The following is a 14,728-nucleotide window of genomic DNA, read 5'->3' on the forward strand; positions in this document are numbered from 1 at the left end:
TGAGATATTCTAATTAGGAGAAAACCCAGGAATCTCAGCTGAGTGTGAGCCGGGGATGAATGGAAATTCCCACGCTGCCCCCCCCCCCCCCCCGCGCGGCCCGACACACATCTGCATATAAATACGTTTGTATATCAAACGCCGGAATAAATCAGTTTGTGCAACAATCATAACCGGCCCCCAAACATCAAGGGTTAAGTCAGTGATATTGTGAATATTGTATGAGATTATGGGGGGGGGGGCTGTAAGGGAGTCATTTATATATAGTGGTTTACTTACAGGGGGCTCAACGCGCTTTACAGCAAGCAGGGCAGCCATTTTAGGCACTGAGTATTGGGGGCAAGTGACTTGTTTGAGGTGACAACGAGTTGCCATGGGGAATTGAACCAAGGACTCACTTAACCTGTCTCTGAGGAGGAGGAGTTTTCCTAGAGTCTAAGCCGACTCCTCCTTTATAGGGAGGGGGGTTCCCATCAGTTCTTTCATAGGGAGGGGTTCCCATCAGTTCTTTCATAGGGAGGGGGTCCCATCAGTTCTTTCATAGGGAGGGGGTCCCATCAGTTCTTTCATAGGAAGGGGGTTCCCATCAGTTCTTTCATAGGGAGGGGGTCCCATCAGTTCTTTCATAGGGAGGGGGTCCCATCAGTTCTTTCATAGGGAGGGGGTCCCATCAGTTCTTTCATAGGGAGGGGGTCCCATCAGTTCTTTCATAGGGAGGGGGTCCCATCAGTTCTTTCATAGGGAGGGGGTCCCATCAGTTCTTTCATAGGAAGGGGGTCCCATCAGTTCTTTCATAGGGAGGGGGTCCCATCAGTTCTTTCATAGGAAGGGGGTCCCATCAGTTCTTTCATAGGAAGGGGGTTCCATCAGTTCTTTCATAGGGAGGGGGTCCCATCAGTTCTTTCATAGGAAGGGGGTCCCATCAGTTCTTTCATAGGGAGGGGGTCCCATCAGTTCTTTCATAGGAAGGGGGTCCCATCAGTTCTTTCATAGGGAGGGGGTCCCATCAGTTCTTTCATAGGGAGGGGGTCCCATCAGTTCTTTCATAGGGAGGGGGTCCCATCAGTTCTTTCATAGGGAGGGGGTCCCATCAGTTCTTTCATAGGGAGGGGGTCCCATCAGTTCTTTCATAGGGAGGGGGTCCCATCAGTTCTTTCATAGGAAGGGGGTCCCATCAGTTCTTTCATAGGGAGGGGGTCCCATCAGTTCTTTCATAGGAAGGGGGTCCCATCAGTTCTTTCATAGGAAGGGGGTTCCATCAGTTCTTTCATAGGGAGGGGGTCCCATCAGTTCTTTAATAGGAAGGGGGTCCCATCAGTTCTTTCATAGGAAGGGGGTCCCATCAGTTCTTTCATAGGAAGGGGGTCCCATCAGTTCTTTAATAGGAAGGGGGTCCCATCAGTTCTTTCATAGGAAGGGGGCCCCATCAGTTCTTTCATAGGGAGGGGGTCCCATCAGTTCTTTCATAGGAAGGGGGTCCCATCAGTTCTTTCATAGGAAGGGGGTCCCATCAGTTCTTTCATAGGAAGGGGGTCCCATCAGTTCTTTCATAGAGAGGGGGTCCCATCAGTTCTTTCATAGGAAGGGGGCCCCATCAGTTCTTTCATAGGGAGGGGGTCCCATCAGTTCTTTCATAGGAAGGGGGTCCCATCAGTTCTTTCATAGGAAGGGGGTCCCATCAGTTCTTTCATAGGAAGGGGGTCCCATCAGTTCTTTCATAGGGAGGGGGTCCCATCAGTTCTTTCATAGGGAGGGGTTCCCATCAGTTCTTAAATGGGGTGGGGGTCCCATCAGTTCTTTCATAGGAAGGGGGTCCCATCAGTTCTTTCATAGGGAGGGGGTCCCATCAGTTCTTTCATAGGAAGGGGGTCCCATTAGTTCTTTCATAGGAAGGGGGTCCCATCAGTTCTTTCATAGGGAGGGGGTCCCATTAGTTCTTTCATAGGAAGGGGGTCCCATCAGTTCTTTCATAGGGAGGGGGTCCCATCAGTTCTTTCATAGGAAGGGGGTCCCATTAGTTCTTTCATAGGAAGGGGGTCCCATCAGTTCTTTCATAGGGAGGGGTTCCCATCAGTTCTTAAATGGGGTGGGGGTCCCATCAGTTCTTTGATAGGAAGGGGGTCCCATCAGTTCTTTCATAGGAAGGGGGTCCCATTAGTTCTTTCATAGGGAGGGGGTCCCATCAGTTCTTTCATAGGAAGGGGGTCCCATTAGTTCTTTCATAGGAAGGGGGTCCCATCAGTTCTTTCATAGGGAGGGGGTCCCATCAGTTCTTTCACAGGGAGGGGGTCCCATCAGTTCTTTCATAGGAAGGGGGTCCCATCAGTTCTTTCATAGGAAGGGGGTCCCATCAGTTCTTTAATAGGAAGGGGGTCCCATCAGTTCTTTCATAGGAAGGGGGTCCCATCAGTTTTTAAATGGGGTGGGGGTCCCATCAGTTCTTTCACAGGGAGGGGGTCCCATCAGTTCTTTCATAGGAAGGGGGTCCCATCAGTTCTTTCATAGGAAGGGGGTTCCATCAGTTCTTTCATAGGGAGGGGGTCCCATCAGTTCTTTCATAGGAAGGGGGTCCCATCAGTTCTTTCATAGGGAGGGGGTCCCATCAGTTTTTTCATAGGGAGGGGGTCCCATCAGTTCTTTCATAGGGAGGGGGTCCCATCAGTTCTTTCATAGGGAGGGGGTCCCATCAGTTCTTTCATAGGGAGGGGGTCCCATCAGTTCTTTCATAGGGAGGGGGTCCCATCAGTTCTTTCATAGGGAGGGGGTCCCATCAGTTCTTTCATAGGGAGGGGGTCCCATCAGTTCTTTCATAGGAAGGGGGTCCCATCAGTTCTTTCATAGGGAGGGGGTCCCATCAGTTCTTTCATAGGAAGGGGGTCCCATCAGTTCTTTCATAGGAAGGGGGTTCCATCAGTTCTTTCATAGGGAGGGGTTCCCATCAGTTCTTAAATGGGGTGGGGGTCCCATCAGTTCTTTCATAGGAAGGGGGTCCCATCAGTTCTTTCATAGGGAGGGGGTCCCATCAGTTCTTTCATAGGAAGGGGGTCCCATTAGTTCTTTCATAGGAAGGGGGTCCCATCAGTTCTTTCATAGGGAGGGGGTCCCATTAGTTCTTTCATAGGAAGGGGGTCCCATCAGTTCTTTCATAGGGAGGGGGTCCCATCAGTTCTTTCATAGGAAGGGGGTCCCATTAGTTCTTTCATAGGAAGGGGGTCCCATCAGTTCTTTCATAGGGAGGGGTTCCCATCAGTTCTTAAATGGGGTGGGGGTCCCATCAGTTCTTTGATAGGAAGGGGGTCCCATCAGTTCTTTCATAGGAAGGGGGTCCCATTAGTTCTTTCATAGGGAGGGGGTCCCATCAGTTCTTTCATAGGAAGGGGGTCCCATTAGTTCTTTCATAGGAAGGGGGTCCCATCAGTTCTTTCATAGGGAGGGGGTCCCATCAGTTCTTTCACAGGGAGGGGGTCCCATCAGTTCTTTCATAGGAAGGGGGTCCCATCAGTTCTTTCATAGGAAGGGGGTCCCATCAGTTCTTTAATAGGAAGGGGGTCCCATCAGTTCTTTCATAGGAAGGGGGTCCCATCAGTTTTTAAATGGGGTGGGGGTCCCCATCAGTTCTTTCATAGGAAGGGGGTCCCATCAGTTCTTTCATAGGGAGGGGGTCCCATCAGTTCTTTCATAGGAAGGGGGTCCCATCAGTTCTTTCATAGGGAGGGGTCCCATCAGTTTTTTCATAGGAAGGGGGTCCCATCAGTTCTTTCATAGGGTGGGGGTCCCATCAGTTCTTTCATAGGGAGGGGGTCCCATCAGTTCTTTCATAGGGAGGGGGTCCCATCAGTTCTTTCATAGGGAGGGGGTCCCATCAGTTCTTTCATAGGGAGGGGGTCCCATCAGTTCTTTCATAGGGAGGGGGTCCCATCAGTTCTTTCATAGGAAGGGGGTCCCATCAGTTCTTTCATAGGGAGGGGGTCCCATCAGTTCTTTCATAGGAAGGGGGTCCCATCAGTTCTTTCATAGGAAGGGGGTTCCATCAGTTCTTTCATAGGGAGGGGTTCCCATCAGTTCTTAAATGGGGTGGGGGTCCCATCAGTTCTTTCATAGGAAGGGGGTCCCATCAGTTCTTTCATAGGGAGGGGGTCCCATCAGTTCTTTCATAGGAAGGGGGTCCCATTAGTTCTTTCATAGGAAGGGGGTCCATCAGTTCTTTCATAGGGAGGGGGTCCCATTAGTTCTTTCATAGGAAGGGGGTCCCATCAGTTCTTTCATAGGGAGGGGGTCCCATCAGTTCTTTCATAGGAAGGGGGTCCCATTAGTTCTTTCATAGGAAGGGGGTCCCATCAGTTCTTTCATAGGGAGGGGTTCCCATCAGTTCTTAAATGGGGTGGGGGTCCCATCAGTTCTTTGATAGGAAGGGGGTCCCATCAGTTCTTTCATAGGAAGGGGGTCCCATTAGTTCTTTCATAGGGAGGGGGTCCCATCAGTTCTTTCATAGGAAGGGGGTCCCATTAGTTCTTTCATAGGAAGGGGGTCCCATCAGTTCTTTCATAGGGAGGGGGTCCCATCAGTTCTTTCACAGGGAGGGGGTCCCATCAGTTCTTTCATAGGAAGGGGGTCCCATCAGTTCTTTCATAGGAAGGGGGTCCCATCAGTTCTTTAATAGGAAGGGGGTCCCATCAGTTCTTTCATAGGAAGGGGGTCCCATCAGTTTTTAAATGGGGTGGGGGTCCCATCAGTTCTTTCATAGGAAGGGGGTCCCATCAGTTCTTTCATAGGGAGGGGGTCCCATCAGTTCTTTCATAGGAAGGGGGTCCCATCAGTTCTTTCATAGGAAGGGGGTCCCATCAGTTCTTTCATAGGAAGGGGGTCCCATCAGTTCTTTCATAGGAAGGGGGTCCCATTAGTTCTTTCATAGGGAGGGGGTCCCATCAGTTCTTTCATAGGGAGGGGGTCCCATCAGTTCTTTCATAGGGAGGGGGTCCCATTAGTTCTTTAATAGGAAGGGGGTCCCATCAGTTCTTTCATAGGGAGGGGGTGTCATCAGTTCCAGTGAGCTCCCTATCTGTATGAGGAGGATTCCTCAATAGGCAGTTTCTATCCTTTCCAGGATCTTTACATTTCCTTCCATAGCTCCCAATAACAAGCCCTACCCTACACGTTACTGGGACCAGTGCACCCCTATGTATCTCACCCTTACTATGTATCAGCCCCTGCTCTAGGTCCCCCACTAGTCACCATAACCTATTTACAACCTCAGTATTACCCAGGTACCATACATTGTACTCCAGTAATGAAACCCCAGTCCCCTGTACCCCGGCTTCTCCCTATTGATGCGCTTAATACATTACTTTACTTCCATGGGATTCTCTCTCCTACTCATCAGATCCTCATTGTATACCCGTCATTTAATACAAGTCAGTGCTGTATTCCCCACACTCCCTTCCTATTATTCTTTCATGTTTCTCTATCAGTTTCCTACCATCTCTATAGTGTAAGGTCTTGGGAGCAGCTCTTCTGGGCACCAAGAAATCACATTATCCAACCATTCTGCTGACATTCCGCAAGCCTTGGGCACAGGGAAGCGTTATACAGGGGCACAGGGAAGCGTTATACAGGGGCACAGGGAAGCGTTATACAGGGGCACAGGGAAGCGTTATACAGGGGCACAGGGAAGCGTTATACAGGGGCACAGGGAACCGTTATACAGGGGCAGTGGGAAGCGTTATACAGGGGCAGTGGGAAGCGTTATACAGGGGCAGTGGGAAGCGTTATACAGGGGCACAGGGAAGAGTTATACAGGGGCACAGGGAAGCGTTATACAGGGGCACAGGGAAGCGTTATACAGGGGCACAGGGAAGCGTTATACAGGGGCACAGGGAAGCGTTATACAGGGGCACAGGGAAGCGTTATACAGGGGCACAGGGAAGCGTTATACAGGGGCACAGGGAAGCGTTATACAGGGGCACAGGGAAGCGTTATACAGGGGCAGTGGGAAGCGTTATACAGGGGCACAGGGAAGCGTTATACAGGGGCACAGGGAAGCGTTATACAGGGGCACAGGGAAGCGTTATACAGGGGCACAGGGAAGCGTTATACAGGGGCAGTGGGAAGCGTTATACAGGGGCACAGGGAAGCGTTATACAGGGGCACAGGGAAGCGTTATACAGGGGCAGTGGGAAGCGTTATACAGGGGCAGTGGGAAGCGTTATACAGGGGCACAGGGAAGAGTTATACAGGGGCACAGGGAAGCGTTATACAGGGGCACAGGGAAGCGTTATACAGGGGCACAGGGAAGCGTTATACAGGGGCACAGGGAAGCGTTATACAGGGGCACAGGGAAGCGTTATACAGGGGCACAGGGAAGCGTTATACAGGGGCACAGGGAAGCGTTATACAGGGGCAGTGGAAAGCGTTATACAGGGGCACAGGGAAGCGTTATACAGGGGCACAGGGAAGCGTTATACAGGGGCAGTGGGAAGCGTTATACAGGGGCAGTGGGAAGCGTTATACAGGGGCAGTGGGAAGAGAAACAAGTTTAATGAGTTAGAAAATAATCATCTTTACTCCCTTTACTCCCATCTTTACATCCCTTGGTCCATGACGTTGAGAATCAATCAAACATTCCTATGGATACAGGGCTAGCAAAGCACGGCTAACCTCACCCTTAATGCCCTTTGTCTACTGAGGAACGACCCCTGGCAATGCGCCTAAGTGAGCGCAGCGTTCTGGCGGTTTTGGAAATACTCAGGCCTTTCTAAGTAAATAATACAGGGTTAAATGGCCTTTCAGTCATTATATCTCTGGTGATAGGGGCCTTATAATGTGATAGGGTCCTTAGATTGTAAGCTCACTGGGGCAGGGACTGATGGGAATGTGATAGGGAGCTTAGATTGTAAGCTCCACTGGGGCAGGGACTGATGGGAATGTGATAGGGACCTTAGATTGTAAGCTCACTGGGACAGGGACTGATGGGAATGGGATAGGAACCTTAGATTGTAAGCTCACTGGGGCAGGGACTGATGGGAATGGGATAGGGACCTTAGATTGTAAGCTCACTGGGGCAGGGGCTGATGGGAATGTGATAGGGACCTTAGATTGTAAGCTCACTGGGGCAGGGCCTGATGGGAATGTGATAGGGACCTTAGATTGTAAGCTCACTAGGGCAGGGACTGATGGGAATGTGATAGGGACCTTAGATTGTAAGCTCACTGGGGCAGGGCCTGATGGGAATGTGATAGGGACCTTAGATTGTAAGCTCCACTGGGGCAGGGTCTGATGGGAATGTGATAGGGACCTTAGATTGTAAGCTCACTGGGGCAGGGACTGATGGGAATGTGATAGGGACCTTAGATTGTAAGCTCACTGGGGCAGGGACTGATGGGAATGGGATAGGGACCTTAGATTGTAAGCTCACTGGGGCAGGGACTGATGGGAACGTGATAGGGACCTTAGATTGTAAGCTCACTGGGGCAGGGACTGATGGGAATGTGATAGGGACCTTAGATTGTAAGCTCACTGGGGCAGGGACTGATGGGAATGGGATAGGGACCTTAGATTGTAAGCTCACTGGGGCAGGGACTGATGGGAACGTGATAGGGACCTTAGATTGTAAGCTCACTGGGGCAGGGACTGATGGGAATGGGATAGAGACCTTAGATTGTAAGCTCACTGGGGCAGGGACTGATGGGAATGTGATAGGGACCTTAGATTGTAAGCTCACTGGGCAGGGACTGATAGGAACGTGATAGGGACCTTAGATTGTAAGCTCACTGGGGCAGGGACTGATGGGAATGTGATAGGGACCTTAGATTGTAAGCTCACTGGGGCAGGGACTGATGGGAATGGGATAGGGACCTTAGATTGTAAGCTCACTGGGGCAGGGACTGATGGGAATGTGATAGGGACCTTAGATTGTAAGCTCACTGGGGCAGGGACTGATGGGAATGGGATAGGGACCTTAGATTGTAAGCTCACTGGGGCAGGGACTGATGGGAATGGAATAGAGACCTTAGATTGTAAGCTCACTGGGGCAGGGACTGATGGGAACGTGATAGGGACCTTAGATTGTAAGCTCACTGGGCAGGGACTAATAGGAACGTGATAGGGACTTTAGATTGTAAGATCACTGGGACAGGGACTGATGGGGACGTGATAGGGGCCTTAGATTGTAAGCTCACTGGGGCAGGGACTGATGGGAATGTGATAGGGACATTAGATTGTAAGCTCACTGGGGCAGGGACTGATGGGAAAGATGTATAATCTCTGTAATAGGTCAGTGCTACATTATATTAATACAGAATAATGATAATTATTCACCTTCCATATTCACCATCACATCTCTCTGTCTGTCTGTCTGTCAGTCCCGGTATATCCGACTGCCCGTCTCGCTGTCTGTGGGAATGATTGGCCGCATTAGCCAAGCTGGAGGATTTGCAGACAGAAATGTATCAGAATGGAAATGAAGGCCTTTCCCTGGGAATGAGGGCCCGGCTTTCATCTTCGTGACATCTCCAATCTCCCCGAGACATCTATCTGTGTGTTACAGGCAGTCACAGCAATGAGACGCTGCGGCGGCACCTATTTATCTATTATATGGCATTGCCGACATTAGGAATAAAATCCTTCCTGGTATTAAAGTTGCGGTGAAATACGGCTTTCAGCCTGGCGCGCCCTCCTTGCCTGTTGTTTTAGGCTATTTCAGCACATAACATTAAGAGCCTTTAGCCAACATTAATCAAACCCAAAAGCTGAATGTGCAAGTCAAAGGGCAAGCAAAGGCCCAGTCACCAGTGTAGGGTTCAGTATAGGCTCTGGCAGGCTTGGCCGCCACTGGCTGAAGGGTCCCATTACCAATGCCGTATACATTATCCGGGATACCCACAGGGTCACTTCCCAATACTGAGAATTTGCCTTTTCCAATGAAGCTATAAAAAAACATTCCCTTTTCATTGTTTATTCACCCATTTCTGGTGGAAAGGAATTGCTTCGGGTTTCCTCCTGCAGGCAACTTTGCGTGGCTTTGGAAAACAAAAAACTTAGTAGCAGCTACTTGTCACGGCTACTAAACTCCAGAAAATCCCCTGCCATAGACTAATACTAATAAGAATTGCCCCTGCTAAACACACGTAGAGACAATTATCAGTAAATGATCTGCATTGTCTGTTTCTGTAGCCGTGACAAGTAGCTGCTACTAGTAGCTCAGTGTGTCTTCACTCTTAGAATGGACCAATGAAAGCTCAGGCCCGAGCCCAAACCCAAGCCCATGCCCAAGCCCAGACCCAAGCCCATGCCCAAGCCCAGACCCAAGCCCAAGCCCAGACCCAAGCCCATGCCCAAGCCCAGGCCCAAGCCAAAGCCCATGCCCAAGCCCAGGCCCAAGCCCAGACCCAAGCCCAGACCCAAGCCCAGACCCTTGCCCAAGCCCAGACCCTTGCCCAAGCCCAGACCCAAGCCCATGCCCAAGCCCAGACCCAAGCCCAGACCCAAGCCCAGGCCCAAGCCCATGCCCAAGCCCAGACCCAAGCCCAGACCCATGCCCAAGCCCAGGCCCAAGCCCAGACCCAAGCCCATACCCAAGCCCATGCCCAGACCCAAGCCCATGCCCAGACCCAAGCCCATGCCCAAGCCCAGACCCAAGCCCATACCCAAGCCCATGCCCAAGCCCAGACCCAAGCCCATACCCAGACCCAAGCCCATGCCCATGCCCAGGCCCAAGCCAAAGAATCCATGACAGAACTTGTAAACTGCCGTTCCCCAATACTTCCATGGAAAGTTTGCCAAGAAGAGTGGTCAAAAGTTGCAGGATCCAGATGTGCCAAAATTAAGTGACACTTATTCCAAAATATTTAGTTTAATAAATAATTTAATTTAAGGGAGCAATACAACAATAGGTGGAAAGGGGGTAAATTTGGATGGAAGGGGCTACACTTGTTAGTTTGCAGATTCCCGTGGCATACAGGGCTGTAAATGGAGACACAGTGGGTGACACAGTGGGTGACACAGTGGGTGACACAGTGGGCGACACTGTTACTGAGGGGGAGTATTGAGATTTCCATAACATTGTGCCGCCATTATTCCAGGCTCAGTTAGAAGGATAAATAAAATAAACAGACGCAGGGAATACAGAGCCCATAATGAGCCCCACAATAAATCACATTGCAGCCTGCCGGATACGCTGCCAATTGGCGACTAACGATAGCGAGAAACATACAGCTTTGCGTGCTTTGGTTTCATTCATACAGACCCCTATTAAATATAACAGGACAGGTCCAGTCACATCCGTGGTCTGATTTGCACACGTGTGAATGGGAGCGACTTGTCTGGAAATGACTTTTTCACACCCGTTATTGCACATTTCATGAACCTACACATCAGAGAAACGACTTTACACGTCATATTCCCACCCAATAATCCAGATTGCAGGCCCTTATAGTGGCAGGGATGTAACTGACCAAGGTCACACTTTACTGCTGTACTGCAAGTTGGAGTGATATCCCCCCCCCTCACCCCCAGCAGCCAATCAGCAGAACAATGGGAAGGGAGCAAGATAGCAGCTCCCAGTAGGTATCAGAATAGCACTCAATAGTAAGAAATCCAAGTCCGGCTTGGGACTCCTCCAGTTACATGGGAGTAGGAGAAACAATAGGTTAGCTGAAAGCAGTTCTAATGTGTAGCGCTGGCTGAAAGCTCAGACTCAGGCACACTTTACTGCTGCGCTGCAAGTTGGAGTGATATCCCCCCCCTCACCCCCAGCAGCCGATCAGCAGAACAATGGGAAGGGAGCAAGATAGCAGCTCCCAGTAGGTATCAGAATAGCACTCAATAGTAAGAAATCCAAGTCCGGCTTGGGACTCCTCCAGTTACATGGGAGTAGGAGAAACAATAGGTTAGCTGAAAGCAGCCAAAACCGTTTGCACTGTGAGCCGACAATGTTATTTTTTACTACGTTCTTTCTATCCAGGCCTCCTTCTGTTTATATTCCAGTCTCTCACTCAAACCCGTGCCTGGTTGCTAAGGTAATCCAGACCCTAGCTGCTAAAATTGCAAACCGTAGAGTTAATTTAAAGGTGAACCACCTCTTTAAGCCTGAAGAAGAGATACAATCATCTTGACCTCCACGTAGCCCCCGGGAATGGTTGGACCTTGCGCTTCGGAAATAACTATGCACCTATGTATCAAATCTGATTGGATAGAATAGCAATCCCAGCCCCTCCCCCCCAGGCCTGGCGCCTACCTGTTGTTGAATTCTCGGAGTAATCGCCAGGGGGGCCGCTGAAAATGTAGCGCTGTAGTAGTTCCTCGGCGGTGGCGATTCTCCAGGCTTTGGCGCCATATGGCGGCAGGGAATACTCCAGATCACACGGAGACTCGAAGTTACAGTCAAAATCTGAAAATAAAGGGGAAATATGTCAGTTTGTTACAATGAAGGGGCTCTTGGGGAAGAGCTGACCTGCGACACCTACCCCAATGCGCTGAAGGTAAGTTTCCCCTACGCGCGATCGGGAGAGGGGGTCGGACGGGGGGTGTAAAGACCGCCACAGGGACCCCTGAAGCAGTAGCCCCAGTGGGTCCTGTACCCCCCAGTTTGACCCTGGGTAAAAAACATCAGCACAAGTAGCTTTATTCCTGAATATTTGTGTTTTTTCCTGCTTACTAGGCTGGGGGGCCCCGCTATGGGGCTGTAGCCCAGTAGTTGCCAGATTTCAATCTGGGATATGTGCTCCATCTATTGGTATTAACTAGGGATGCACCCAATCCACTAATTTCGGATTCAGCTGACCCAGAACCCCTTGTGAAAGATTCGGCTGAATATTTATTATTATTAACATTTATTTATAAAGCGCCAACCTATTCTGCAGCGCTGTACAATAAGTGGGAATACTGAACCAAAGGGTAAAGGTGGCCATACGCAAGGATCTGCTCCCGATATCCCCACCTATAGGTGGGCGATATCACACTAATTCGGTCTTTTGGCCCTGGGGCCAAACGGTTAAATTAGAACGATGGGCATAGGCCCAGTCGGTTCGGGGACCGCATCAACGAGCCGGTGCGGTACCCGATCCGACTGATTTTTAAAACTGCCCGATCGATATCTGGACGATTTCAGGCCAGATATCGGTCAGGCAGGCCCGTCGTTAGTGCCCATACACGGCCAATAAGCTGCTGAATTGGTCTAAGGGACCAATATCAGCAGCTAGAATCGGCCCGTGTATGGGCACCTTTAGGGTAAGAACCCACGTTGTGGTTGATTCGCCCACAATAGATCTCTGCTATTACAGGCAACAAACTGCTCACAAATGGCTTTCCCCCAGCAACAATAGGAGCCACCAGTGGAAAGCCCTTTCATCGCTTCTTTTTCCGAAGTTGCACAAAGTTGCATGCAGGAGGGATACCGAAGCAATGCGAATGGCTTCCCACTAACAATTCCTATTGTATTGGAAAGGCTTTTCGGAGCAGCTTTGCGATAGCACATATCTATCACGGGGGACTCAAACATAAAAAATGTTCCGTGTTTATTTGCCAAAAAGTCATATGATTTTAAGCATTCGGATTTGGTTCCCCCAGGAGCGTAGATTCCCGAACTGAATCCTGGATATGTTGCATCCCTAATATTAACCCTGTACCTGCTTGAAAAATAACAAGGCTCCAATTTGGTCTGATGACCCAGCATTTCCTACTCTTGATCAGAAGTATTATCATAATGAATTCAGCATTAGGCAATAAGGAGGGATATACATGCGCGGACGCTTCTTTCCTTTAACCGGAGTTCATGCGTCTGCAGAGGAACTGACAGAGAGGGCCGAGCGCTCTAATGCTGAGTGCAGCGTATCTCTATGCCCATCGGACCCACACTGGCACATCATTACAGCGCGGCGACCTGATTTCTCTTTAACACTTAGTGGCCTGGAGTGGAATTGGTATAAAGGCGCTCCCTGTTAACTTTGATACATGTTTCCTAATAGGGCTGTTCTGCCCCAATAAGGGGTAATTATATCTTAGTTGGGATCAAGTACAGGTACTGTTTTATTATTACAGAGAAAAGGGAATCATTTAACCATTAAATAAACCCAATAGGGCTGTTCTGCCCCCAATAAGGGGTAATTATATCTTAGTTGGGATCAAGTACAGGTACTGTTTTATTATTACAGAGAAAAGGGAATCATTTAACCATTAAATAAACCCAATAGGGCTGTTCTGCCCCCAATAAGGGGTAATTATATCTTAGTTGGGATCAAGTACAGGTACTGTTTTATTATTACAGAGAAAAGGGAATCATTTAACCATTAAATAAACCCAATAGGGCTGTTCTGCCCCAATAAGGGGTAATTATATCTTAGTTGGGATCAAGTACAGGTACTGTTTTATTATTACAGAGAAAAGGGAATCATTTAACCATTAAATAAACCCAATAGGGCTGTTCTGCCCCCAATAAGGGGTAATTATATCTTAGTTGGGATCAAGTACAGGTACTGTTTTATTATTACAGAGAAAAGGGAATCATTTAACCATGAAATAAACCCAATAGGGCTGTTCTGCCCCAATAAGGGGTAATTATATCTTAGTTGGGATCAAGTACAGGTACTGTTTTATTATTACAGAGAAAAAGGAATCGTTTAACCATTAAATAAACCCAATAGGGCTGTTCTGCCCCCAATAAGGGGTAATTATATCTTAGTTGGGATCAAGTACAGGTACTGTTTTATTATTACAGAGAAAAGGGAATCATTTAACCATGAAATAAACCCAATAGGGCTGTTCTGCCCCAATAAGGGGTAATTATATCTTAGTTGGGATCAAGTACAGGTACTGTTTTATTATTACAGAGAAAAGGGAATCATTTAACCATGAAATAAACCCAATAGGGCTGTTCTGCCCCAATAAGGGGTAATTATATCTTAGTTGGGATCAAGTACAGGTACTGTTTTATTATTACAGAGAAAAAGGAATCGTTTAACCATTAAATAAACCCAATAGGGCTGTTCTGCCCCCAATAAGGGGTAATTATATCTTAGTTGGGATCAAGTACAGGTACTGTTTTATTATTACAGAGAAAAGGGACTCATTTAACCATTAAATAAACCCAATAGGGCTGTTCTGCCCCCAATAAGGGGTAATTATATCTTAGTTGGGATCAAGTACAGGTACTGTTTTATTATTACAGAGAAAAGGGACTCATTTAACCATGAAATAAACCCAATAGGGCTGTTCTGCCCCAATAAGGGGTAATTATATCTTAGTTGGGATCAAGTACAGGTACTGTTTTATTATTACAGAGAAAAGGGAATCATTTAACCATTAAATAAACCCAATAGGGCTGTTCTGCCCCAATAAGGGGTAATTATATCTTAGTTGGGATCAAGTACAGGTACTGTTTTATTATTACAGAGAAGGTGGCAGGGGCCATTGGGGTGCATCTGAGGCAGAAGTCCCGGTGGGCCCTGCACCCCCCAGTCTGGCCCTTATTGCAGTCAGTCAGCAAAAAGTCACAAAAGCCACGGCTGCAATAAACAAGTTGTGGTCACTAGTGGCAACAGAAACTGTTCGGCGGCCATGGATTCGCGTTGAATCTCTGTGTTTTGCCTATTAGCGGATTTCAGGCGCAGCGGAAAAAATGTGCCTTGCGACAAAAAAAAGTTGCTCGCTTCTGAAAATATAAAAAAAATTGTTGCGCACATAAAAAAATGAATCACGTCAAGAAAAATTGTTTCACTTTGCCAAAAAATATCGCAAA

The 14,728-nt window shown here is 48.7% G+C and overlaps 1 protein-coding gene across 1 annotated transcript in view; it reads right to left on the reverse strand.

The window, feature by feature from the left end:
- alk (ALK receptor tyrosine kinase) overlaps positions 1 to 14,728 on the reverse strand; it is a 185,870-nt gene that overhangs the window by 158,556 nt on the left and 12,586 nt on the right. Inside the window, exon 2 of the mRNA XM_031902225.1 lies at positions 11,231 to 11,383. Coding sequence (XP_031758085.1) covers positions 11,231 to 11,383 — 153 coding nt within the window. The remainder of the gene's footprint in view (positions 1 to 11,230; positions 11,384 to 14,728) is intronic.

Source organism: Xenopus tropicalis, chromosome 5 (genome assembly GCF_000004195.4).
Source record: "Xenopus tropicalis strain Nigerian chromosome 5, UCB_Xtro_10.0, whole genome shotgun sequence".
NCBI lineage: Eukaryota > Metazoa > Chordata > Amphibia > Anura > Pipidae > Xenopus > Xenopus tropicalis.